The 27,956-nt window shown below is 39.7% G+C and overlaps 2 protein-coding genes across 6 annotated transcripts; one reads left to right on the forward strand and one right to left on the reverse strand.

Annotated features, from left to right (window-relative positions):
- On the forward strand, nucleotides 1–27,683 carry LOC111600058 (ataxin-2 homolog). The gene is made up of 6 exons (XM_030225831.1): nucleotides 1–49; nucleotides 116–724; nucleotides 26,360–26,619; nucleotides 26,686–26,884; nucleotides 26,945–27,051; nucleotides 27,145–27,683. The coding sequence occupies exons 1-6, from the start codon at nucleotides 1–3 to the stop codon at nucleotides 27,274–27,276; spliced, it is 1,356 nt and encodes a 451-aa protein (XP_030081691.1). The 3' UTR covers nucleotides 27,277–27,683.
- Nucleotides 2,230–24,343, reverse strand: LOC111599808. Of its 5 annotated transcripts, XM_023315627.2 has the most exons (9): nucleotides 24,284–24,343; nucleotides 8,300–8,453; nucleotides 6,769–6,939; nucleotides 6,620–6,707; nucleotides 5,779–6,133; nucleotides 5,462–5,712; nucleotides 5,330–5,389; nucleotides 3,166–3,258; nucleotides 2,230–3,094 (listed from the first exon to the last, which is right to left on the reverse strand). In XM_023315627.2, the coding sequence occupies exons 3-9, from the start codon at nucleotides 6,919–6,921 to the stop codon at nucleotides 2,931–2,933; spliced, it is 1,164 nt and encodes a 387-aa protein (XP_023171395.2). In that variant the 5' UTR covers nucleotides 6,922–6,939; nucleotides 8,300–8,453; nucleotides 24,284–24,343; the 3' UTR covers nucleotides 2,230–2,930. The 5 variants fall into 5 exon arrangements, with proteins under 5 accessions (XP_023171395.2, XP_023171363.1, XP_023171371.1 ...); XM_023315595.2 differs by lacking the exons at nucleotides 2,230–3,094; nucleotides 3,166–3,258 and adding an exon at nucleotides 4,034–4,406; XM_023315603.2 differs by lacking the exons at nucleotides 2,230–3,094; nucleotides 3,166–3,258 and adding an exon at nucleotides 4,034–4,406 and having other exon boundaries at nucleotides 8,300–8,573; nucleotides 24,284–24,310.
- Nucleotides 27,684–27,956: the final 273 nt, after the last annotated feature.

A 27,956-nucleotide genomic window follows, 5' to 3' on the forward strand; every position in this document is an offset into this window, starting at 1 on the left:
ATGATGTTTAATGCTTGGTGTCTTCTCGTTGCAGGCATTTGGTACAACAGTGAGCGAGACCACCGCGATTGGGTACGCGTTGCCGGGCGATAGTACCCATTGTACCCTGTCAAAGGGTTGAGACCATCATCACTGCGCAAATCGTCCTACTCCAACAGCAGCAGCATCAACAACAGCAGCAGCGCTTGTCCCCCGCCGCCGCCCACGCCGCATCAGATCCAAACCAACGCCAGCACCAGTCAGCACCAAAGGCACCAACAGCAACAGCAGCAGCAGCAGCAGCAGCAGCAGCAACAGCATCCACAACACAGACGCAACAGCAGCAGCTTGGCAGCGAAACCTGTCATCAATTTGCTCAGCAATCGGCAGCAGTTCAACTACTTTGAGTTCCCATCAACGACTCGCAGCGGCAGCTCGTTGCTGGCCAATCGATATACCGCTGCAGTCTCCACACCAGCGCTCGACTGCACTCCCAGCAGCAGCTGCCACAGCAACTGCAACAGCAGCAGCTACAGTTCTGCGGTTGCCAAAGCGGCTGCTTCGACTGCTTGTGCACTACTTGCCACGTGCCACGTGTCCACAGCCCCAGCAACAGCCACAGCATCAACCTCAACCCCAACCACCTGTCAGCAAGAAACCACAAACAGAGCAAGCATGGGCCGGCGTGAGATTAAACGTTCCAATACCAGCGGCTCCACCTCCAGATCCTACGACAGCGGCAGCGGTAAGTGCTTCTAATACCCACTGAGAGCAGCAACATCTACGAGTGCTCTCAGCGGCAGTGCTACTGTGACCTGCATGCTGAGGCACTTTTCCAACTTGTAGCACTTTGATGCGTTTCTTTGATCATTTTCGTTAATTACTTTTGCTTGCAGCTGTGTTCTTTAGACACATTATATTCAAATTTAAACAGGGAATTGGAAATTATTTTATTTTACAATATTTGAGATTCTTTAAATTGGTTTTCTTAAGCTTTGGGTATATTGAATGAGATGTAATCCTGGAGAATTTGTGGGCATGGAAAAAGGAAGAAGAAGTTGAGTAGAGCGCTTAAGTAACTTGGATTTTTTATCGATTGATATCGATAAGTTATCGATCTATGTGTATTATAAGAGCAGCTTATTATAGAAGACGCTCCTCAAGTCTTTTGCTTCTATAGGTTGCTAGGAAGACCAGTTCCTGCAGACAAGCTTTGGATATATCAACTCGCATGTACCGAATGCTAAAGTAATTCAGATTTGTTATCGATATCTGTGAGCATAGAAGCTGCTAATATTAAAGGCTCTCTTTAAGTCTTTAGGCTCAAAGAGAGGAACAGACAGACATTCAGACAAAGCTTTGGATGTATTAACTTTTATATATATTAAAGGTGCTTAGCCACGCCCTGTTCAGCCCATTGAGCCATTGTCGAAGCAACAGCATTTAGCTTAGGCCCATTTAAAAATGGCTGACCAACTCTGTGGTCCACAGCAAATGAAACGCACAAATCAATTAAGCCAAAGACAATATGGGAGCTGAGTAGAGTAGGCGTGGCATCGTGAAAACCGCAACGTAATCGGCTTAGAGAGTCGCTGGAAGGTCTGTAAATACGATTGCGAGTGACACTGAGCTGACAAATTAAATCAACTGAGATTTGCTGTCAAGTTGTCAACCAGCTGTCTGGAGAGTTGAACATGTGCAGGCTTCCAGGGATAGGCTAAGCGAAAGGAATGCCAATTGGCTGTACATGAAATGCATATATACATTACACTAAATACGACATACATAAACAGAGAGCACAAGCAACGCAGCTACTTGTGAACGGTGGAGAGCATTTATTAGTCTTGGCACAAAATATAACTTAAAATATATGACAACATTATGTTAAGCGAGTTTGAGTATTACATTTATAGATGGACACGTAAATATATATGAATATATGTATTATAGTCTACATATATCCACACGCGACAAGAACGCTTCTCATTTACTTGGCTCCAGTCCAAGCCGAACTCTTCAGCATTTAGCTGTGATGTCGACTCGCTCATCGATGAGTAGTAGATCAGCAATGAACTTATATCTTAGAAGTCAGCTTACTATTAATGAAACACCAATCTCTTAGCCACAAAGCAGACAAGTGAATGCTTTGAGCTTTGAAGTGAAGACAACTCACGACACAGAAGCGATCTTGGGCTGCCGCTGCAGCTGTGGCAGTAGCAAAAGTAAAGAAAGAACTTTTTTATTGGAAAGTCTCGTTAAAGAATTAAATATATATATTTTCAGATGCGTAAGTAACTGTTTGTTGAGCAGTGTAAACAAAGCTTTCGACTAGATTTCTGTTGTTCCATCAGTTCCATTAGCCTAGGACTAGGTCTATCAAAAAACCAGTAACCAAATATTGTAAAAGCGAGGCAAAACAATTGATGAAAAGGTCAGTTAAATGTTAATGAAATTTAGTTAGTTAAATTGCCATAACAGACATTATCTACTGCATTCAAGTTAAATGCAGCAATAGCAAAATTACGTCAGGTGAGCGGGATGACTGAGAGGTGGCAATAGAAAGACAAATTTGTTTTTGAATATGGAAAGTTATTGGATCTGCAAGTACTACTACTCTAGGCCAACATCCACAGAAAAATCAGTATGTGTCTAGGAGATATTACTTGTGGAAAGAGTTGCTGAAGTGAGAGCAGGAGCGGGAGATGCGGCTGTAGATCAGCTTCAAGCGCTGATATCTCGGTGATAAGACAATCTTTTAAATGAGATATTAAAGCGTGTAGGGAGGTAAAGAGTAGTACTTTAAGATAAGGTAAAAGTTTGTTTTAGAAAGTTCTCAAATGAGCGCGAAAAGCAACTGCCAAAAGGCTGACGAGATTAGTCAATGCTGCTGTCAGAGCACGTTCGACTCCGTTCGACTCCTGTTTGGCAAATTAAGTCCAATTGCTCAAGAACTAGGAACAAGTAGAGAGTATTTCGGCGAGACTATGCTCGCAGCTCTGACGATGGAAGCAATCGTATAACGAGCCCAGATTTTCTAGGCTGCAGCAGAGCTGCGAGGCGCGATGACAGGTCGTGCCTGATGGATAGTCCGGCTCCTTTGGGTATAGCACGGCATCTGCGAAATAACAAATCAAATCGATTTCTTTGGCAAAGCGAGTCGGACACATGGCTCCATAGCCAGCTCACCTTGGCGAAGCGTGGGACGTGCTTGTGCCTGCGGCCTTGGCTGCAGCGTGTTTCCCCAAGGCGGCGACGCCTGGAAAGAGGGCGCACTGAAGCCTGCAAAGAAATGGAAGTGTAAGCGCATGCATGCGAGTGATTAGCCAACCAATAAGAACTTAATTCATTTACACTCCACCGAGCACTGGGTGCAGCGACCCAACGACCCAGCGCCCCAGCGCCCCAACATTATGCAGTTAGTAACTGTGGCAACAATAGCAACTGTTGCCAAGGTTGCATGCCACACATTTGTGTTAGATGTAGGTTAGATAATGCCTCACTCCAGTTAGAAACAACTTTGCATTGAATGAGACAGCATTTGGTTAGAGGACAAGAGAGATCTATATAGATACAATAAATAATTGATTACTAAAGCAAGTGGAGAGGGGAAAGTATAGAGAAGAGCCATAGAACCACATTGAATAAGTAAAATTCCTTGCTGTCGGCGATGACCGACTACATGATACTCGCACACACTCTTGCTGACTTGTCATATAAGAGAAGCGGTTAAGTCATAGATGATATATAGAGCAGCTCATGCAACTGGAAATCTTGAGTTTTCCGAGCTGAGAAAGTTATTGATTTTCTTTACGCCTTAAAAGAATGGGGTGTATACGACTATATATAGTGGATGGATCCATGAAGAGGTGGCTGGAAGGACGGACAAACAGACAGACGTGTGGACATAAGGACAGACAGACTCAACCCATATACTCGTTTTCGAATGGTGATCGTGTATATTAAGTAAGCATGCAAAATCAAAAAGATAAGTTTGATCAAAGGATTTTTTATTTTCATAATAAGAGATAAGCTTAAAATAAACTAAATTGATTTCCTGTATAGCTATAAATATTTAAAATACTTTCGGCAGTCGAGCGACTCTCGCTGATTGCCTCTCTCTAGATCGATCGATGGATCGATCGATCACGCTAATCTGGCTATCGCGCTGGTGCGAATCTCTTCGGCACATGGATTCACGCCCCAAAAGGCGCCATGGCAACCGAACTCCTCAAAGCAACTGTAACGAATCTTGGTGCTGCCCTGCGAACAGCAATTGACAATGGCCCAAACGCACTTGGACAACTTGGGCGTGGTCTGTTTCGTCGGTGCGCTGGTCACACCTGACTGTCGACGCGGGGTCGTCCTTTGCACGACGGGGCGGCTGGTGGTCTGCGACCAAGCGGGCGCTTGCGTTGTTGGTATCCGTGCTGTGGCGTAGTAACAAGAAGGTGAATGTGAGTCAGATAGAGAAGAAGAAGCGATGATGAATCGATGATGGTTAGCAAAGTTTCTAGTTCTCATACCTAAACATGGATGACAAACAGCAAATGATCGAAAGCGTATGACAAGCGACTATAAGTGAGTGAATGAGTAAGGGATAAAAGAAAGAGAGAGAGAAAGAAGCGAATGCTACTGCAGATTGTGATGCATAAAAGTTGATTAGCAGAGTTTTCTGTTGAGAAGTGTTGAGCTCAATGATTTCAACACTCAGGAAAGGAACTGGTATTGACACAGCCACCTCCTGACAAGGTTGATTTTAATGGGGGGAGAGCATGGAGGCCTTGACGACCATTCCCAACACTAAAGTTATCATATAAGTATCTTAAGTCATCTTAAGATGTTGTAGCTCAGCAGCTTGGATCGCTTTTCACATACAAACCAGGTTCACTGACAAGCAAAGGCAGCTCTCAGCCTATTCGTGTCTAGTTACTAAAGTATGACATATTTAAGTTGAAGAGATAATGCATCACATTCCTTGATATACATAGATACATGTACCTAGAACGGTCTGAGGGAGAAACTCTTGAGTTGAAGTCATTAGCAACTGTGTCACGACTTCTTTGTGGCTTCAAAGCTGCAACTGAATTGTCTTCAAGACTAATCAATTTGGTTTACAAAACACTTCAAAATTATTGTGAACTCATAGAGTAATCATGGAAAGTAGTCAAAATAGTCTGAGTGTCTTAGGGACATACATAAGGAACATATCTAACATTAGGAACATATCTAAGGGAAATATTTAGCCTAGCTGTAAGATTCTATATAACACTAATAATATTGTAAGCACAGAGCAATGGAAGATTGTTAGATAAGTTAGCGAATGATATATGAGTGTCTTGATTCGTCTTACCTGGCCCATTATTTGGTCGTCGACCTTGAGATGAACCCCAAACTGGTGGCAACTCTGGCTCTGTAAATTGTATAAGAGTTTCAATGATTTCAAGGGTCGCTAGCTTAAGAAGGCTTCATGCTTCAGTCTTACCTTCCTCCGCACGCCAGCTGTTGCCCCAATAGCTGTTGTCGATGCTTGGGGGAACCGCAACCGGCTCCTCTGGCCTGGGCTGGTCGAACACTGAGAAGTCTGCGTCATCCGGATTAGAGTTGTGGAACAGGCTGTTCTGGTCATCGAAGCTTCCACGATTGTCAAGGCTATCGGGATTCTTGGGCGGCGCTACAGTCTGCCAGAAGACAAGTTTCCCCTGATACTTGGGCGGTTTGCCAATCGTCGGATAACTGATTTTTTTATAAATTAAATTATATAAATTTCTTATCACTCAGCGCATTGTCTTTGGAACTTACCGCTGATATTGCTGCAAGGGCTGTATGGGCAGATAGTGGGGAGCTGGCACTGGGCGATAGTAAAGTGGCTGCTGCGCTGCATAGAGGTCGTTTCTATAGAGTTGATTGTAGGCATGACGACGATGACGGCTGTGATATTTCTTTGGGTACTTGTGAAGTGTGGCCTCCTTCTTTGGCTCCAACTTTGTGTTATCAGCGTCGCTCAGTATAAGCGGCGTCTCGGGCAACACATCAAAGAGAATCTTCTCCTCCACAAGCGCTGGCTGTGCAGCGGCTTGGCCATGATGATGTCTGGTGCGCTGCGTGTGCTTGTACAGCCTCGGATAGCTTGGCTTGGTCTCATTCTTAGTCGGATCTGAAATAGTTACGCAGCTCAGTAATCTGTGGGGACTGCAAGGGAAACTAGATCGAGCTCTGGCAAATTTTTTTGCATATAGGTTGCTAGGGTAACTGAAAGTACCGCTACTCTAAGCCAAAATGCCGTATTTGTCCAAGAGATATTATCTGTTACAAAGCGATATGCCATAAGAGCTGCCTAAGTGCGAGTGAGAGAGGGAGATGCAGCTGTTATCAGCTGATTAGCAAGTTCAAGCGCTGATATCTCGGCGATAAAAAAAGATTTTAATAAAATTTAAAAACACCTTTAAAGGCAAAGGAAAGTACTTTCAGATAAGTAATAGCTAATTTTTATTAAAAATTTCTTAATGTAATAGAAACTGAAAAGTGTACTCTGTAAAACAGAATTTATTCTAAAGCAATTCTGTTCAGATTCGCTTAGCACCTCAACTCTACTCTAGCTGCTGCTGACCAATTTACTTGATGCCTTTAGTTTGTTGCTTACCATAATCCTCGTTGACAAAGTCCTCCTTGTACATGATCACCGGATGATCCTCGTGGTTGACGCCATTCACGACTGACACATGATGAATCTGAATAAAAAGCAGTGAGCTCAAGTGAAAGTTGCAACAGCGTCAAAGCTTGTCTGAATACCTCAATGTTGTCAGCGCCTGGCGGCAGTGTTGAGGCGCCGCCCTCATTCTCGGTCGACGGGCGACTCGCTGTGTGATCCACGCAGAGGGAGAGAGTCAGCAGCAGCAGCACTGAAAGTGCTTGGCAGACTTTAGTCTGTGTCGTTCGGTTCATATCCTTGGGTTTGTGGGTCTGCAACAGCAAGAGGAGAGGAGAATTCATCAGCATTCGTCAAGTTTTATTGGCTCCAACCCAATTCCAATTAGTTGAGCCCCGAAACTTTGGCCAACTGCAAATTTTATTGTGGTTCTGTTTTCGGCTTTTCGCCCGACTTTGCAGCTTGTTTTAAATTAGACGGCAAGCTTAGCATAATCATTTTTCTTTTGCCCTTTGCTTTTTTGCTACATGTTTCGCCTTGCGGTTGACTTTTGTTTTACTTTCGCTCTGACATCTGTTTTCCTTTGCTCGCCTTTCCCCACTGCCTTCGAATTATTGTGGCTTACTTTGCCACTAACCAGCATAACCAAAGTGGTCAGACTTGTTTAGACTTTGAAGTGGAGCTCGCAGCACTGTGCTTGCTTAAGTACAGGCACACACAGACCAAAAGAAATCCATTGTTTATTTTAAGTCAAGGCAAGGCATATTTAACTTTAAAAATATTTTACTTTATATATATATATATATTATTTATATGTATATATTATTATTTATATATATATATATATATTTACTTTTAGTTTTTTTAATAGTACTTGATATATTTTGGCAAATCTTTGTTTAATTTATTTTCCTTTGACCCTCTCATTTCATATTAATTATTTAATTGTTTGATTACATTTTTTGTCAGACTTTTATAATTTAATATTCTAAAGTGTGAAGCAAAAAGTTATAAACTTTCAAATTGGGTTTTTATGTTTTATTAACTTATTTTACGTTTTTAATAAATTTTTATAATTTTTAAATTTTTTGCTGTTTTTCTTATTCTTTTTTAATTTCTTTTAAGCTTTAATTTATAATGCAGCATTCTTTAAGACTGAATAATATTTATATTTATTAAGTTAAAGTCAAAATCAAATTGTTAAATATAATTATTGAAGCTTGCATTTTATAACCTAATTGTTAAATATTTTATAAAAAATATTTTATTATATTAAAATTTTATTCAATTGAAAGTTTATATTATCTATTTTTTTTATTAATTTAATTTAATTAAAATTATTTTTTTGTATTTTTAATTTTCTTAACATTTTGAAAAATTTTTTTAGAAGCTAAAAGTTTTGCATAATTTTTAATTAATGTAGAGTTTTAAATACTTGTAATTAATTTAAAATTTTTAATTTGTTTTTTGTTGTTTTTTAATTTGTTTAATATTTATGTGTAATGTATATTTTATTTAAAATTTCAACTCACTTTTATCGATAAAGAATAACTTTCAGATGAAATAAATTCAAGTAAAGTTTTTTAAATTTGTATATTTACTTTAAAGTTTTTCTTGAAATATTATTTATGTATTTTATTTTATGCCATGCTTAGTTTAATAACTTTTACTCACTTGACAGTTAAGGCAGAAAACTTTTGAAGCGAAATTAGTTTGGAAAAAAGTTTTTTATTTCTTTTTGTTTTATATTTTCCTTAAATAAATTTCGTTTATTATTTTGGTTTCTTTTGAATATTTTGTTCGTTTCGCACCGATGGCCAAGTGGAGACTGAGTCGCAGAAGGCAAAGAACAGTTGAATATATTGAAAAGCTGCAAGCACTTGAATACAAATATTTCTGATATGTGCCTGACGTATGCCCTGTTTGTTTACTGTTGTTGTTGTTGTTGCTGTTGTAGTGAGAAATTGTCTGTCAATTTTTGCGTCTCTTTTGAATTGCTTTTATGTTAGGCTCGTTTAACGTGCCTGGCCGTAACCCGAGATAAAGAAGAATAACATTTTTGCTGTATGATCATAACAGTTTTTGTTGATAGCTAAAATGTTATCGATCAACAGGCATTCCCAATCGAAGCCTGAATCACTTTATATATATTTTCGCATAAAATGCTGACATCATTGAGTCGCTTACTCAACTGTTGCTCATAATGATCTAGAGTCAACCAATATCTAAAGAGTTTATTAATTGTAGAATTATTATCAAGCATTGTTTATAGAGCTTGAGTCATAGTTCAAACATTGCTTATCAGCTCTACAAATATAGATTGCTTTAGTGATGCAAACATTAATTGGCAATGGAGTCTATGAATTATTTTTATATTTATTCTATTTCCCTCTGGCCGATAGGTTAATTAAATTTTCAGCATTACGCGAGACAAGAGACGAGGATTTATGGGGCCGCAGCTTGGCTCAGCTGCGCGCTGGCAAAAGGACAACAGCAAAAGGACGACAACCAATTAGCGTGAATAAAGCATTCAATTTCAAGGCGTGAATCTCTCCTCTCTCTCGCTCTGTAACCAGAGCCCACAGGCAACTCAGCAATACGATGCTTAAACATTGCGTCGCGAATTGGGGGAGGCAGCCCAAGATTAATTCGAGTACTTCTTACGTTATTTGCTTATGCCTAATGAGAATCTTTTATTATCAATCAACAATAAAAAGAAAAGGTATCAACAGTCATAAAAGTGAGCAATTGTGTGCAAGGCAGTTGCTACTTCCAGAACCTTCCGGTACTATCTGCAGCAGAATTTGTTATCGACTCATGTTTTATCGCCAGAAAACTTTCTTATCGCTTTATTACCACTTCTTGCTAGTTAAGAATTAGATGAACAAAATGAAAATGTATATTCAATAAAACACAAACTCGATATTTATCGATTTCATTGTAATTGATAACTAGAAGCAAACTTGAACAAACTCTTTGAACTCATCTGTTAACCCCAATCAAGAAACAAAGTTCCCTCAAATCAAGATACCCCACTTTACACATTTTCAGTGGGTACTACTGACAGATAGAGTCAGAGAGAGAGAGAGAGAACGGGGCATAAAAACACAGAGAATGTAACATAAATATGCAAGCCATAAATTGTCTGAAATTGTGAGTCATATATGCATTGCTAATACATCATTGGCATGTTTTATGATGGCATTTCAAATTTTAATTAAATGAAATAAAATATTAAATATTAAATTATTTACACGTTATGAAAACCAATTAGAATTCATAGAAAAATTTTAATTTCAAACGAAATCAATTTCGAAATAAATTTCTATTTCCATTTCCAATATGCTCAGCCACAAAATCAACCCAAATATATATGTATATATATACATATGTATATATTTGTGGTTTCTATGTATGTGTGTGTGTGTAAATAACGCATAGGCAACTTAATGCGTATGAATTGGGCTGTAGCTTGAAGCAATGGCTGCACAGGAAGCTCAAATATAATAAAAAAGCAAACATCAAAGTTGCTCAAAATCGATAAATGCAAAATAAATAATAAAAAATTCAATTTGCAAGAAAAATTACCAACACTTAAGAAGTCCATCGCATAAACAAAGATTTGCCTTGGAAATGCCTAGGCTTGGTCCACTCCAAATAGGTCAAGAATTATTATAGCCGAGCATAACTGAATACTTCATAGTCTTTTAGAACTTGAGAGTTAAAGCTATATGATACGCCTCTATGAGCGTAACATATTCTTTAAGAATCTATGGATAACCTTCACATTTCCACCTGGGCTTGGTTCACACGTCTCTCGTCTCTAGAATCATAAACAATAGTATTTATGCTGCGTGATTAGCGTCGTCTCCAGTGGGCGTTCCTAAAGGTGCTAAAGACTCTACAGACGAGGCTATGCACGATCCAACTCATATACTCGCTTTGAAGCTGCTGGCGAGTATGCATATGTATAAAACATTCGTGTTTTTTCATTGAAATTTCCATTTTTACAGCTGACAAATTGCCACTGGAGTTGAGATAAATTTTTAAATTTCAATTTTACGCACAAGAGGATAGACACTTCTTCTCTTTATGACTATGAGTGATGCTAAAGCTGTACATCAGCTGTAATATATATATATATAATTAACAGGCAAACTAATTAGTTGGGCAAACATTAATTTATGCATTTGCCAAACAAAACTCGATTCGATTCGATTCGATTCGCATCGCTTCGATTAAAGCAAGGACTTTTAATATTATGACCCAGAAATCAAATTATTAATAGAACACATGACATACATTTAGCACTTAAGTAATTGTTTATCGAGTGGCAGTGGCAGTGGAAGCACTCAATCGGATAGTTTAATGGAGAGCCAGAGAAAGAGGTGAAAATCTTTATTTTATTTTATAGTCAAGCGACAGACACAGAGTGAGAGAGAGAGCGAGAGAGATGCTGCTGCCGAGGCAGACAATGTGCAGCCAAAGAAACAACTGAGATACCTTAGAGAAACCAGTAAGAGTGTGGCTAGGGGCGACTATGGGTCAACTGGAACTGAAAACTCTGCAGCAAAATTCATAAATAAATTGAATCTTTAGTTGCATAACGAGCATGCACACAGGCATATACCCTGTCTAAGCAGCTGCTACAGTTTCAGGGTATGCAAAAACGCTAAAGGCCGAGCCAGTCAAGCGTGTGCCACGAACCTGCCTGGCCAACCTGTGGCCCAGGGCGCAGCCACTGCTGAGCTGCTCACCGAGGCTCAGCTCAGTATTTGCAAATCGAGCGGCCCTCAAGTGAGACGCTGGCATAGCTGCCAACAGAGTTTCCGTTTTAAAATAATTTAAGCTAATCTGAAAACATGGAACAACAATTAATTGGCATATGAACATTGCTAAGCTAGCAAAGCACATCAATGTCAGCTAAGAACTCATAGAGAAACTCATTAAAGGCCAAACTAAAGCTCAGCGCAGAGAAACATGCAGCGAGGTAAGACTTAAATTGCTTATTTCATATTTTTGAATCTAGCCAAATGGAATTCTGAAATCTTGATTGTTGTGCTCGAGCTCAGCACTAAGCTCGTTTGCTTACGGTTTTCATACACGTTCATGCAGTGGAAGTGGGCGTATTCGTGACTAGAAATTTTAGGCTCTGCACTGGGGAAAGAAATAATAGCACCACGCTGAGAAATTTTTCATTTAAAATTACAATTTTATTTATAAATAAATTTTATTAAATTGTATTTGAAATTATGATTTTAATTGATTTCTATAATCCTTAACTTCTCTTTGTTGTTAAATCCGAATATGCCACTTAGTTCGTTAGACACTTCTTATTTAGGCCTGGTGCTATTATATCTTTCGTCTCTATATACTCCTAAACTCTCTTCCCTAATCTAATAAACAGTTCAAATTTTTAGCCAATTATAAAGTTAAGATCTAAGGAAGTCTCTGTGTGCTTGACCTATAGACTTAGTTAGCTTAGAAAGTTGCTTTTGCATCCGAACGTGTATTATGCAGTCAGTATTGCCCGCTTGCACTGCGCTTACGTGTTTTGTCAGTGTCAGGCGTGACATGAATTTGAAACCCGTTGCCATATTAAGTGGCTTACAATGCGAGGCCATAGAAAAAGGAAGCAGCAACAGCAACGGCAGCAGCAACGGCAACGGCAACAGCAGCAGCAACAGCTGAATGTATGCGTTATCCTTGTGTCTGCTTCAATTCTATTCATGTGTCAAAGTGTCGTCCTGTCATATTCGCTTACGTACATGGAAACTGATGCCGATGCTGCCGTGTAAGGGGATCAACGAAATGCAAATTCAAACGCAAACGCAAATGCAACTGCAAATGCAAATGCAAATGCCATTTGAATGTGTCCTTTGGACAGCTAATCGGCTTTTTGTGCAAATCTGTGCGAACGTATCGTTCGTAATTAGTGAAAGTTATGCTGATGCCCAATCGATGACCGATTCGAGAAAGGTTTTTCTTCCTCATGTAATTGGCTTGTATTTTTGTGCCTTTGAAATTGTTAATTAGTTTTAATCGCTTAACGGCGCGTATACGTTATATGAGCGTTGGCACAACGCCAGATGCTGTCAATTTGACTCAATTATAATTGTTTGTACAATAATTAACAATTAATTCAAGTCGGTCTGTGGGGTCATCCATGAACAAAGTGATTTTTTAACTTGAAGGTTCAATGGTGCGTATACGTAATATGAACTTAAGTAATATGGAAGTCAGACTAAGACGAATTGAGCAATGCAAGGCTACTTCGTAGACTTCCTCTAGACAGTGCAGGGTAATGGAACTGTCTGTTCCATCAGAGCTCTTCATTATGCCCAGCCTTTCATGGTGCGTATACGTAATATGCGAGTTGATATCAGTGACGCTGACGCTGCTGCTACATCTACGACTGGTGCGTAGTGCAGTGTAAAGTGTTGCTTGCATCTTCTGCAAAAAAAGACGCTTTCCACTTCAGCATTGTTAATGAGATTGAGTCGCCCAGTGGTGCGTATACGTAATGCGCCAAATGACATCCAAAGCCTTGGCACAAAGCCAGATGCTGTCGATTTTGCGTCTTATTTATATTTTTATACCTCAGTAATTTTTCCATTTAAAATCTTTTAAAAATGTATAGAGACCATCTGACTTCGTCTGCTCTCAGTCTGTTTGCGCATATTTAATATAGATACAGAAGTGTTTGTATATAGAGCCCGACAGAGCTGCTTCTTAGTAACAAAAACACAAGCCAATCACAAAGAGAAAACATAGGTCTGCTCTACTCGGGGTTTACCCCGAACTCACTCATTTTCGGATAAGTTTATTTGCCACATTTTGAATCTTAATTTGAGGTCGTTGCTGCGGGTGAACTTGACTCCCTTAAAAGGTGCGAGATATAATTAAATAACAAAAGTTTTCTTTCATATTTGTTATCGATCTTCATGGAAATTAAAAAGTTATCGAAAGTCGCAGATGAAGCGACTGCTATGGGAGAGATTCGAGATCTTATACTTTAGCATTTAGGTTGTCTATCCTTTAAAGCTTTTCAATTCTTTTACTCTTATACCTTTACACTCTTATACTGTTATATATGCATAGAGAACGCACACAATTTTAAGACTCTAGATCTCCTTCGTATACTTAGGCCTCTTATATATCTTCCTATATATATCATCTTATATAATTTTAGTCTTATATTTGTTATATATCAAACCTCGCTGGTTCTTTTACCTACATTCTGAACCACTTATACTGTGACTTTTAAGCTCTTTTAATATTTCACTCTTATATCCTACACTCTTATACTGCCTTACTTTTGTAGTCCCATAACCTTATACGCATGTAACATGAAGCTTTTTTCCTATCATATTCATCTACTCTTATAGAAATAGTTATTTGTAGACAGAAAAACACGAGTCAAGAGTCAACCTCGATCTAGATTACATGAATGCTGTATAGAATCAGCCACGCCCTCTTTAAACAAAGCTAATATACCCTGAATGGCCATGAGTTCTGTTAGAGTATTTGTGCTTCGCCTCTTTCGTGCTCTTTGTCTTTTCATTTATGCACGCTGTTTTGTTGTGCCTTCTTCTCGTGCATCTTCTTCTTCCTCTTCTTCATCTGTTATTTGTGCTCGTGCTCTTGTTGCTTGTGTTTTTTCTGATTTGGCTGGGAGGCTGAACCGCAGGCCAAACACTGGCAACTTTTCTTATTATTGTTCAAAAGTGATTTTTATGTGCCGCATGCACACACACACACACCCACACACAACCACACACTCACACACACACACAGAGCGAAACAGAAAAACTTTACTTTGTGCTCGTAAAATGGGCCAAAAAGTAAAACAATACAAAACCAAATGTGAATTCAGCTCGCTGCGGCTTATGGCTTTGCAATGTGCTCGTTGCTCTGTCTGCGAGTGCTGAAGAGCTGAATAATGAATCTGTTGCAAGTTTGGGAATTAATCTGCACATGCAACGCCCTAGCCCTAGACAGAGCAGTATTTTTTCTGTGTTTGATATCTACATTTAGAAAAATGTTCTCCATTTCTGTGCTTTGATAATTATTATAATCATAGCAGCAGGAGCAAGGCAGTGTCCTGCCACGGACAGCTGACGTGACATCGCAATCTAAACGTAACAGAAAAAAAGCAACAGCAGTTGCTGCTGCTGTTTCAACTGTTGCTGCTGCTGCTGCTGTTACAAGTGTCTGCCAAAGTTGTTTTGCTCCTTCAGAAGGGCGCAACAACCACTTCTGCAGTTCTAATTGCCAAAGTTGCTCTGAAGGTCAAAAGTCAGAGTCGTGCTACAAATTATATGCACGAAACATTTTAAATCATATTCAAAGCTTTGAAATTCCAATAAAAACTTTATTTACATATATAGTAGCAGTAGAACTTTGTATAGCACCCAGAGAACTTTGTGCAAGTGGCCCAAGGGCTGAGTCACATGACTTATAGTTCAAGTTGTATATGGAGCTCAGCACTGATCGTAGCTGATCACAGCTGATCACTGTTGCTCACACTTTAGAGTTCATTTCCCACTAAAACATTAAAGCATAGGAGTTTATCTAGTGGACATCCAAAGACTATAAAAAAGTGTTGTAAAACAGATTCAGAATTCGACTCCGCATTGTAATCTGAGCTCTGCTCTCCAGTTATAGATTATCGGAGCCGCAAAGTTATTAACTCTTATGAATCGCAGCGACTTCGGCTACATTGGCATTTGACTGTCAATAGAAAATGCTGACTCTGACTACTCAGACAGGTTTTAGCATATGCAAATCCTATACAAGTTACCCGAACTCAAGCTGCCTCAAACTAGAAAAATCGTGTTGAGCTCATTCAAGCCGAGACGAGCTGCCAAAGGGACACATTTCACAGCACTAATATACTCTTTTCGCTCTGTATGCAGTGCCCCGACAGCCTAGTCCTTGTGGTCGGTTTGAAGTGGCCACGTGGCGCCACAAAATATTTATTAGTTTGCATAGCTTACAGGGGAGATTAGCTAAGGCATCGCTGCTTAATAGCCATGTCGACGCTGTGCGCTGTGATGGGCTAACAGCTGTTTATTTACAGCCCAGCTGAGCACGCTTCAGCCTCAGCTTCAGCTCCTGCTCCTGCCCCTGCCCAGGCCTCTAACTGTGCTTTTGCTGCTGCCCCTAACACTCCCTGTGCCTCTAGCCCAACTCCCAGCCCAGGTCTTTGCCTCTGCTCCAACATCTACCCCCAACTCTGCCTCTGCCTCTACTTTTTCCTTCTAGTTGCTCCACACAGCAGCTTTTTGTGCGCTTTGTTCATTTTGATGCTTTTGCTTGTTGCTGAGCAGCTTAACGGCCATCAAATGGCAATTTTCATTTCGTGTTGCTTTGCATTCGCGCGCGCGACCAATGCACGCAAGACGCGCCAAATTAATGCCAACTTTTGTCCTCTGACTGGAGCTGAAGCTGCTGACAGCTCGCAACCCCTCACCTCAGCTCACACCTCTCCCTCCTTTCTCTCTCTCTCTCTTCCTCTCTCTTTCGTTCTCTCTGTGCTGAGCGACCGCCGCCAAACGTACGACGCACAATTGACAGCTAAATTGTCTGTCAATTTGTCTCGCTAGCTGAATGCGTTCGCTTCTGTTGACATATGACTATACTATATATATTATTTGTGTGTGTGAGTGTGTGTTTGTGTGTGAATGTTCATCCTGCCTGTTCGGTTTGTACAAGTTGACAGCTGGTTGACGTTATTATACCCGTTCATCAAGTGCAAGTCGAGTATATTGGTTTCCTCTTGCGACGCATGTCTAAGCTGTCTGTCTGCACAGCTGATCTTTCCTGCTGCAGGACTTGTTATTTACTATATATATATACTTTGCGTATGCTCTTACGACAAAGAGTTCAAATTTGAGCTTTTCTACGCACACTGGGAACATGGCAGATGCTATTATTTATTGCAGCTGCAGACTTGGAACTTTAATTCATAGACTCGTATAGCTCAGCCAGCTGAAAATATAAATTTTATATAGCCACGCCCATTAGGCATAGAGTAGCATAGAGTAGAGCTGCTGTTAAACCTATATCTTGCACACTTTTAGCATCAGCAACCACAACTTCCCCATTTGAATAGCCAATGAGCTGCGCCACAGTGAGCTATAGAATCTATATAATCTATTTATTCACAGTCTCAGTTGCAGGAGTATTCGGCAGTCGCTGACGCCCAACTCATTGGGCACCTCAGTGACGGCTGTGCCCAAAAACACATTATTAGCAAAAGAATTGCTGCTTGGCAGCATAATTATTGTCCGTCTATCGATGTGGCCTTTGACAGAGCATCCGATTGTCACGGCTGCTGTGCTCGCTGTCAAAGTGCGCTTCCAATTGACTGCCAATGTTAGGTATGACTATACGAAGATGCCGCTGTCTGCTGAGCCTAGACTGCAGGCTGCGCATATTGAGCCAGCCACTTGGGACGCCAGTGTAGTGGGGACGCCACTGTAGCTGCCTGCCTAGTGCCTCAACAAGTGAATGTGGCTGCTGTTGAGCCTGTGTTTGCCTATAGGGCGTGGCAGCATCTATTTGAGGACCTTGACAACTGCTCTACACACACACACACACACACGCACACACATTTGTTTATTTTAAGCCCATTTTGAATGCTTTGGCTTAAATAATGCAAACTACATGGGCAGCAGAACAGCAAATGTGACTTAAAGATTTAATGAAAATCCCAAACGCTGGCAAATATGGAACCACACTCGTACACACACATACATATATATATGTACTTCTATATACACATATATTTGTACTTAGATCCCCTTGGGGGCCATACCAAAAAGGTACTTCAAACATCAAATATTAAGCGACGCTAAAGCATTGGCCCGCAGAGCATATTAAATTTTCAAATACTCGCACTTCCACTGAATTTAATGTCTGCATAACATAGTTGGCGTTGAGAATTACGAAAATTGATCCAATTTAGCAGCTGCAATTCAATTTAACAATATGCTGCATTACGCATACGCCCCAGCAGCCCATTGCAGTGCTTCCTTGCTGCAGTTGACAGTTCGATTGCAGACTTAGAATAGACAGCTTATCTACTTGGCTACTGCGACTCATTTTAATAGACAGCTGGACCCATTATCTATTTCTATTCATGCGACATCCAGACAGATATCTAGCTCATTATACTAAGCATTGTGCTTTAGAGGACGGCTTCTTATTGAATAACTAGTTATTCCACTTAGTTAACTCGTAAGAGTTATCTAATAAAATACGGCAAGTAAGAGTGCTCTAGTGGGGCATGCTTGACTTGGAAATACCCTGCAGCGGCGCTCTTTCAATCGAGCTAGACTTTTATTACTCACACATAAGCAAACAAGTCAAAAATCCTTCTTAAATTTCAGATCAAATCAAAAATCGATATATATCGATGTCAGCGAATAAAAGATATATCGATAACGATATAGACGAATCAGTTTGGCTTCTGCAGTATAAGCACTTGTCAAGTGATACCTAAACAAGTAAAAAATCGATATTTATCGATTTCAGAAAATAAGATGAGTTATCGTTATCGATATACAAAAATCTATTTGGGCTCTCTTACATAATTTGTGCCTAAACAAGTACAAAAATCGATATTTATCGATTTCAGAAAATAGGATGAGTTATCGTTATCGATATACACGAATCTATTTGGGGTCTCTTACATAATTTGTGCCTAAACAAGTAAAAAATCGATATTTATCGATTTCAGAAAATAGGATGAGTTATCGTTATCGATATACACGAATCTATTTGGGGTCTCTTACATAATTTGTGCCTAAACAAGTAAAAAATCGATATTTATCGATTTCAGAAAATAAGATGAGTTATCGTTATCGATATACACGAATCAATTTGGGCTCTCTTTTATATTTGATACCTAAGCAAGTCGAAACATCGATATTTATCGATAACGACAATTAAGATGAGATATCGATAACGATATACGCGACTACAAGTAACAAAAGTGAGGCCTCAACCTTTTCTCCCTCTGCCAATCCCTTCGAACAGTCGCACATGACTAGCTCCAGTCAGTTCGTCATCCCATGTATATACATACCTAATAGACACGCCTCTCGCTGCCTATTACATACTTCAGCCCATAGTCAATGTAGCCATAAATAGTAATTGGATGAATTGTGTTCCCTTCCCCGTACACAAAGTAAATGTTTATGCAGCTTAGAAATTGTTTTCTGCTGCTTCCGCGCTCCATTTGCTGCTTATTTGATTAGCTGTTGGGTCTTTCGTGTGAGTCATCCGCGAGCTTGCCACTTGCCACGGCCCACATCGATTTCGCATTGAGTCCCACGCGTGCCTGAGCCCTGGATGATGATTTATCAATCCATAACTCACTTTGTGGGTCGCGAATGCAGTTTGCATTTTGTCATCGTGGCGACGATTTGACTCGCAACACGAATTCAATAAATCAAACACGTGCCAAAGCTGTTTGTCCGACAATGATTGACGCGCCTTACGGCGACACGCCTTACACTCGGGGGCGGTTAGTGTGGGCGTGTCGAATGCCAAATGCGGTCAATTAGCGAAACAATGGTCTTTAGCGGCAACTAATTAAAACGCGCTGAGCAAACACTATCCCCAGCACTAGCACCTGCCCCGCCCCGTCACAGCCCTCTCTATAAAGAGGCGGATTGACACGTGCGACTAGGATTTGTGAGACGTTCGCTGCTTATTTAGTTGGCTGATTAATGACAGCTGACACAGGTATAAAAAGCAAGACAGACAGACAGACAGAGAGAGAGCGAGAGAAAGAGAGAGGAATTGATGTATCACGCATACTGAAGCGTGCCTAGACAACATATTGCGCATACGCTCAGTTGGCTGTTAAATAAGACGAATTGTTGAAACGTTTGTCTAATTCTGTTCGACAATAAGTTAAAGAGTTCACGCTTTTACCTTACAGTTAGAAAGTCTATTGAGCTGTTGACTCTTTTGATGAGTCGGCCGTTGTCTTGAGCTGTGGAGTAAACAATAATAGCACCACTATGGCACTTGCAGCTCTATCTGGAATATGATCAACAAGTTTGATAATTCAAATTCATATTATAAGAATCGATAGATTCACAGAACATAGCTTTAACCATTAAGCATGCCATCTCTTAGCTACAGCTAGCAAAGCTCAAGTCAGAAGGAGGCTTGAGAGAGGCTTAAATTGTCCGACACGAACAGAATTCTATGACCAAGGAACAAGAGGTATTCCAGTGGCTTAAACTAGGTCTAAAACTCTTATAAATGTTACTGATGACCACCTCCTGACGCTTTCAAATGGACACTGGTAGAGATGAACTGAGGACACTTGTGGCAAGCCACTGCAATAGATCTAAGATGTGAGATCAGCCAATGTTGTAGCTCAATCATTTCCAGTGCAGCATAGATATGCTGTAAGGCACTCAAAGCTTTTAACAAGGCTTGCAACTAGCAGGTGAACTACTCAAGATCCTTGAATAAGTTACAGCATATCTGTGCCTCTTTACTCCCTCCTTCACTCCCTCTTTGCATAGTTTGCTCCATAATACCATCTACCTCTCTTCTTCCATATAATGATAACTTAGTTGAATGCTTTTATTATTTGTCAGCTCTATATACTCTGTCAATTATTAAGTTTGTTTCGAATAAGCTCACTGTCAGCTGGGCAAGTCGCTCAACGAACAGAGCTAATGGCGCGCTAAGAACACATTGAATTTTCAAAGAACTAAGAACAAAGAGTCCTCGTCCAGCTCAGCTTTCTTAGACCCCAACCTATGTTGTTTTGAGGCAAATGGCCCATGCCTGAAATTGCCCCACATGCGAGTCATGATCTCATGCTGGCAAACTTTTTGGAGCCACAGCCATTTCCGTTGCTTTGTGCCTTGGCCGTGACTACTTAAAATTAAAGATGCTTCGAGTGGAGGCGGGCAGCATAAAGCGAGTTGATTGCGGATGTGCTAACGACATGGGGATCTGTTACACTTGGCTGATAATTCCCATAATTTGGCAGCTCATTTCGATTGTGTCTGTACTTCACTTTTTGCTCAGCTTAATTATGGAAACTTGTTCATTAGATTAATTATATTCTGCCAGAGCAATGAAAAGCAATTTACCATTTACCATTTGCCACTTACCATTTAGCACTTGGCATATCGATTAGAATTTCAGCGATTGGCATTTTAATTAAAGGAATTTGCTTTCAATGCACTGGCTGAAGGTGCAATTGACTGCTTTATGACATCATTATATGCGAGACATATATGTATGAAAATATGATTCGAATAGGCAATCTTTAAGCTAAGCTGCTTTACCTTTAAGCGAGACATGGTGCGGAAGAGTTAGAAGAGCTACTAATTCGTTTAGTACAGCTATGCTAACAATGAAACAAGTATAGATGCGCTGATCGGGAGTGCTTAACTAGGAAATACCCGGAACCGTGCTGTTTCAATTATCTTCTTACACTAACGAATGCAGAGTATATGTATACCTTAAAGCCACGCCTCTTACTGCCTATTGCTTTAGCACAAATGAACTCTTTGGGCTCTCTCAGTTTAAGGCTTAAAGACCTCATTCAGCATTGATATTTCTCCCAATTAGCAGTAAAATGACGTACTTAAGAAATTTAAGGAATCTCCAATTGCTATTTACATACACAAATAGATATTTATTGGGTTTGCCAATTGACGCAGACATTTCCACACGTTTCTGCGGTTATTGCTAATCAGTGAATCGTAAAGATAATTGATAGTTCATTCACACAGCTGCCAGCTGCACTGAAGAAAGCATAAAACTGATTCATTAAGATATTCAGTCAATGTTTACTAAACACCAACAGCTCAGCCGAATGAATGTCGCATGGTCAAGTGACGAATAAGCATTGACGAAAAAACCCATTCTACAAATGGTTTATGAGACATAAATATAAAGTAAACTGCAAACATAATGCTTGCGTCACTAGAGAAAGATTATTTGACTTTTCTGGGAAGAGTGGAAACAGCTGCAGAATTTTAGAAAAAAACAGTGAAGTAAAAGTGAAAAATAACATAAAAAATATGGCAGAAATTTTGAAAAATGACTAAAAAATTTGCTCAAAATCATTTTATGATCACATATATTTATACATATGTACATATGCTTGTTTAGCTTGGCGATTTATTCAACGTATATTTTTATATATTCATGTCTATTTCCATACACGTGCAGCAGCTTAAATGTAGCCTTAAGATATAAATACTTCACTCACTCAATACGAATGTATCTGCATTCAGTTAAACACGAAACGAGACTGAGAAAGCAAAGCGACGAAGCAGAGTAGCTGAAGAACTTGAGTTACGTTTCGTTTTTTGTTGTTGTTAATGCTGTCTGTGCATATTTCCCTATGTTTGCAGCGATATACAGAGATAGAAAGAGAGAGAGAGAGACAGACGTGCGTACGTGCGTGTGTGTGTGCGTTTGAGCAGCAAGTTTTAGGCTGCCGCTGTCAACAGAGACAAGACAAAAAGCAGAGAAGAAAAAAAAGTTTCTGCTTATTTGTATGCATGCCTGTGTGTGTGTGTTTTACCAAATTAGCAAAACCGGTTTACACTGGTGTGTGTGTGGGTTAGGCAAGGAACTTAGCAAGGGCATCGGGGGAGTAACAGTAACAGCAGCAGCAGCAAAAAAAAAAAACAAGCTAAAGATAAACAAAAGCCGCTTTTGCTCATTAGCCCTTGTTGTTGTTGTTGCTGCTGCTGAAACTTGCGACTGAATCGAGCAGTTAGACATTTGCCCTACCTCGCATATCAGCAATAGCAGCACGAGTAGCTGCACCCATATACCAGGTGGAACTGCTCAGCTTTTTGGCAAATTTTATCAACAAGGTCGTGAGCGCAAAGCTAAACAAAACTTGAGAGCGAAACAATGAAAGAGCGCTCGAGTGAATGAGTGAGTGAGCGAGTGAGGAGTGACTGAGTGGGGGAGAGCAAGACAAAGCGTATGCCATTGCCCTACTGTAAGCAAGGCAAAAGGGAGTGGGGGAGAGAGAGACGGCGTCTGAATTCAACAAGTCGAGAGAGCCGCTCTTTGCCTTGTCTATACATATGGACATGGATATTCGCTCATATAATGCATATTTCCACGTGCGATCTGTGTTTCACTGATAACTGCTGTCTCAGCGCGCTCGATGTTACAGTCTGGTCCAGTTCTGCCGCAGAACGAGTTTAGCAAAAAACGACTTCAATTTCCATTGGCTTAATCGATATTGTCTTTTTAAGTAAACAATTCGCAGTTGTTGTTGACGTCAATATTCCAGATAAATAAACTGATAACCTCAGCCAGAGCTAATGGCTTAACTTTTGTGTATGTAGCAATGCTCCCTAATGGGAATAACAATAATGCAATAATAATGAAGCTTTGTTATTTTTTTTTGCAGAAATTCAAAAGCTTTTGTCGAATATTTAATTGTATCTATAAAAATCAACAGAATCTTTAATCTTTTTTCTGAAAATAAAAAATGATTTCATTGCGGCCAACCGGCTGGCTGTCTTGTTATGCATAGCTAGCAAAAAGCTACATAACTATGATAAAGAATTGTTTTTGTTGCTGCTTTTCAATATGCAAATCAGCACAAATCGTGAGCAGGCAATACAAACCCGTATTAACTGCAGCTTTTAGCTTTAATGTGCAATCAAAGGCCAAACGCAGAAGGCCAATCGTTAACTGTAAGTCATTTAGAACAGAGATCTAAATAGATCTAAATATGCAAGTGGCAAAGGGCGATAAGCTTACCTCGTCTGACTATGAACTGAAACATTTCAATATGTAATAAAATAAACAAGGGATAAGGCAATGATCTAAAAATATGTTCTGATCACGCTAGGTATATCTAAGCGTGATCTAAGGAAACAACTATGTAAACAAAGATCTAAGCATGAACTAAAGCAAACACTGCATAAGGCATTACGGCTTTCCTTGTGTTCGCTAAGATCTAAAAGATCTAAATATGTATTGAAGTAAGCAATGCAGAAGGCAATGATCTAAAAGAGCTACTATATTTGAATATGCCCTAAGGCAATTGAGGTTGCCTTGTTTGGTCATGATCTAAAAGACGAAAACTATTTAAATATGCTCTATAAGCTCCCTATAAGGAAACTGGGCTTAACTAGTTTGGCTATGATCTAAATAAGCACAAGTCAGCTTATAAGATTGATCTATTTATAAATATATGTATATAAATACACATAGTAACGACGCTGCTCGCCCTTTTTAGACCTCCCTCTTTCTCTCTTCCTCTCTTAGTCGAATTGAACCAATGTCTTTTTAGACTTAACTCTCTCCCACTCGCTCTCACTCTCACTCCTACTCGCTCTCTCCCTCAGTTGCCTATGCCAGCGTCTCTGTAAACATTTGTTTACTCTGTTTTAAAACATTTTTCAATTAAAATTCATTTTTTAGCAATTGAATTGAATATAGAACGCGTTCGTTGACTCTTCGCCGTTTCGTTTTCATATATCGCGTGTGCGCTCTGCGTTTGTATGTTATTTCACACAGCAATACATCTCTATAGTCATATATAGGTATATACACATATATATATATATATATATTAGTTTTTATTTTCATTTGTTTTTTGCTTATATTCAATTCGCTGTTGTCACTGACCGTTTTTTGTTTTCGACCGTCGTTGCTGGCCGTCGAACGTTTCGTTGAATACTGAAATTTTTTCTCCCGAGCAAGAATTTATAATTGTATTCAGTTAATGTCGGACTGTTAAGGCGGGAGACAAGATTATTCTCGGCGCGCCAAGAACTTTTTGTTGCCTGAAGCAATTGAAAGTGAGAGGCGCTCTGGGCATATTGGCGCTGTGCAGTCCGTAGGAGGCGCGGCAACTTCTTGATCAGGAGCTGAATTGATCCAGCTCTCTTTGTCTGTCTCACGCGTCGACCTCTATTTTAGAGGAGAGTTTTCATTCTTCTCATAATATATCTAAACTCATTTGAATTAATATACTCTTGATCTGTGAGACATTGATGGAGTGGACTATAGGCCAAACAAGCGTAGCTTTATAAGCAACTGTGCGTGTGCGCAGGGTATCTTCTAGTCGGGCAATCCATACCAGTATAGCTTTGGCTCCAAAGTTCCTCTTAAACACACGTCACTTCGTATAGGAGCAAATCGTCATCTGCAAAAGGGTACAAAGGTTGTTTCATGTGTTTGCAATTAATTTTGTTGGCTCCAGCGAATGACTGCAGTATGACTAAGTTCCCTTTTCTTTATCATGGGAAATAGCCAATCTTCTTTAAACACTGATTCGGATATGTAAACATTGTATTGTTATAATCGTATGCCTACCTATGGGTGCCCTATATATATTTTATGATTCTGTCGACTCATTTCCTCTCAAGTTTTTTTGGTCGCATATCAGCAATGACAGGAAAATTGTCACGTTTTCCATGCACTTGAATAAATTTACATTTACGATGCAATTATGAACGCTAATTGCGGCTTAGCAATTTTATGATTTACAAATCCATCAAAATTTTGCTATTCCCCAACGATGATATGCGAAATAGGTGTGTTTATTGCGAGTCACGAACTTACGTCTTCGATGATTAGGTATTGTTGCACAAGTTATCGATAACAAAATAAATAAAAAATAGATTTAATATGGCTTATATTCGAATAGCTACGAAATACTATATTTTCTTATTACTTAATTTTACATATAACATTTTCGAAAAATTTCTAAACATTTTCGAATTACTTTTGCCAATGTTTGAGTTTAAAAACGCACAGTAATATCGTAACAGATGGCCGTGTTTTTATTACGGTTTTCCATTTTTTCTGTTTACCTTCAATTATTTATAATTAATCTTTGCTTTGTATACAGTCCATATATATACAAGAGAAAAAGCAATAAAATGAGTTAATTTTTTATGAAAACTAAAAAAATCTATTTTTAGTATATGTAAAGTTTGTATATGTAAAAATGCGAGTTCGAGGCCGCGCAAAGACAATCGATTTTGGCCTGTGAGAGATAAATACATTTATTTATTTAATTTTTTTTTTTATTTAAAAAAATTTGAAAAGAATAAAACTCTTTCTACTCTTTCTACAAACCAAAAAATATGTTTTGTGGCTTTTGCCAAGCTCAAAGTAAGCAACAGGCGAGAGAGTAAGAGAGCTGTTCTCATTGTATTGAGATCGTTGCTGCGACCGTTGTCTCTTAAAAAATTACTTTGTTTTGCTTTGTTTACTCTTAGTTATTTATAAATGCTCTCTGACATATAATGCATATGTGTGAGTGTGCGTACAACTAGTACTTTATAAATGAACAACTACTGGAGCAGCTTAGCAAAGTGCAAGTTAGCTCACAAATGAATGATGGCTGCAGTGGTGTCGTGCAAAGAGGCTCGCGGCGATTTGCACAACAACAGAGAACGATAAAATCCAAATTCGCGGTTCGAAACCCCGCCGGGCGGTAAACATATTTCTATACGATACGAAATCAAGTTTTCTTAATTTAATTATTTTTAATTCCGCAATGCGACTCATCATGGCATAATGATTCGACTCTTTCATAGACGAAAAATTTCCGCATGAATCGTAGAACATAATTCATGGGTTAATGCGCGTGTCTACTGACATTTCATATGGTGAATGACAGTGCTTCGTGTAATTTCCCTACACTAAAAATACAATATATTTTCTTTTACTAATTAATTTTCTTTTTTATAGCAACCACAAATTTTGTTGGAAAATTTACGCAAAGCGTGCGCCGCATCGTGCAGGATGTGAAGGACGAGGGCGCACCGAGCGGCATGACACGCGATGAGGTTATCGAGACGAACGAGCGCTTGCGATCGCTACGGCTGCGCCTCGAGGAGTCCTACGATACAGTAAAGAAAGCACTGATTAATCTAATGAATCAATACGGCGATTCGAAGAGCCATCGCAACATATTTCAGCGCTATCCCATGCTCAAGCTGATGATAAAGGTAAACTTATCGTCGATTCGATTTGTTAGCAACTGCCAAAACAATACTAATCGCAATTGAATGTAGGAAGTCATACGGCTGGAGACCCAGTATTGGACATTGGTCGATATTCCGCGACAGGAGAAACAGGAAACTGTGCCGTCTTACGTGATGCGCGCCTGCTCCATCATGGAGAAGACGCAGAAGTCGGGCGAGGGCGTCAAGACATCGGCCAAGCTGGCCGATGAGGCCGCTGAGCGCAGGGAGCGCATGGAACGCTTAGAACGTAAGTTAAGTCGTTAAGCCGAGTGATTAACACTGATTAGCTCCATCTAACCGCCCTTAGACATGACAACGGCACAAATTGAGCTCGAGAATACGCAGCTGATTAATGATTTGTATCGCTTGCTGAAAAAGTATCTGGGCTTGCGGCACTTGATACGCGTGCTAAAGGTGAGCGAACAATTGGAACGAAACGTCCGATGCAATGAAAGGGAAACACTCTCCCCTCTCTAACTCTCTCTCTCTCTCTCTCTCTCTTCGCAGGAAGAGTACGGCAGCTCAAAGATGTATCCGATATTTCCGCGATACACAATGCTCAAGGATATGATAAAGGGCATCATGCACGACCCCGACTACATGGAGGTGTGCCATGAAACGCTGGCCAACTCCAACTGAGCCGAGGCATCCGGAAATGGCAGGCGGCGCATGAGTGTCATATGAGAGGGCCAGCCCGAGACACCCACGCACGCACACTAGTCCAACAGGATGTGTGTGTCGTGTGCTGGATTCTGCTTGCGTCTTTCTGCCATGTTCCGTCAGTGTTTAACAACTTTCAATGAACGTTAACTTTTTTGCATAGTTAGATACAAATCTTTAGATAATTTTTAGCCTCAACACCGGAGGCAAACAAACAAAACACCTACCCCACCACAAAAGTAAACTACTTAACAACAACTACAACAACAACTACAACTACAACAAACTATTTACCACAAACAGCAAAAGACACTTGATATAACTTGGCTATGAGAGAGTGTAACCAAAAAGTAAAACAAAACAAAACCAAACCAAACAAAACAAAAAGAAACGCATTTATTTTAATGACTTTTTGAGATGAATATAAAAACTACAACAAAAACAAAACAAAAACAAAACACAAAATAAACTAAAAACTAAACTTAACATACGCGAATAATGTACAACTCAAGTATTGAATGTCCTTCATGCCACAAGCAACATTATATAGAGCATTAGCCACATATATTAGCTGTGTATGTGTGAGTCAGCCACATCCATGCGTCTACTGCATTTCTGTTCAATTTCTTATAAATTATTTGAGCAATTCCATTTTCTAT

This window comes from Drosophila hydei, unplaced genomic scaffold (genome assembly GCF_003285905.1).
Source record: "Drosophila hydei strain 15085-1641.00,03,60 unplaced genomic scaffold, DhydRS2 tig00008144-arrow-arrow-pilon, whole genome shotgun sequence".
Taxonomy (NCBI): Eukaryota; Metazoa; Arthropoda; class Insecta; order Diptera; family Drosophilidae; genus Drosophila; species Drosophila hydei.

What these genes read in the sequence shown, in the direction of transcription:
- LOC111600058 (XM_030225831.1), top strand. Translation starts at nt 1, where the DNA reads ATGATGTTTAATGCTTGGTGTCTTCTCGTTGCAGGCATTTGGTACAAC. An exon ending in GCGCATGGAACGCTTAGAAC is followed by an intron (nt 26,885 to 26,944) that starts GTAAGTTAAGTC and finishes AACCGCCCTTAG; the next exon opens with ACATGACAACGGCACAAATT. An exon ending in ACTTGATACGCGTGCTAAAG is followed by an intron (nt 27,052 to 27,144) that starts GTGAGCGAACAA and finishes CTCTCTTCGCAG; the next exon opens with GAAGAGTACGGCAGCTCAAA.
- LOC111599808 (XM_023315595.2), bottom strand. Translation starts at nt 6,921, where the DNA reads ATGAACCGAACGACACAGACTAAAGTCTGCCAAGCACTTTCAGTGCTG. An exon ending in CTTTGTCAACGAGGATTATG is followed by an intron (nt 6,134 to 6,619) that starts GTAAGCAACAAA and finishes TAACTATTTCAG; the next exon opens with ATCCGACTAAGAATGAGACC. An exon ending in CCCTTGCAGCAATATCAGCG is followed by an intron (nt 5,713 to 5,778) that starts GTAAGTTCCAAA and finishes TAAAAAAATCAG; the next exon opens with TTATCCGACGATTGGCAAAC.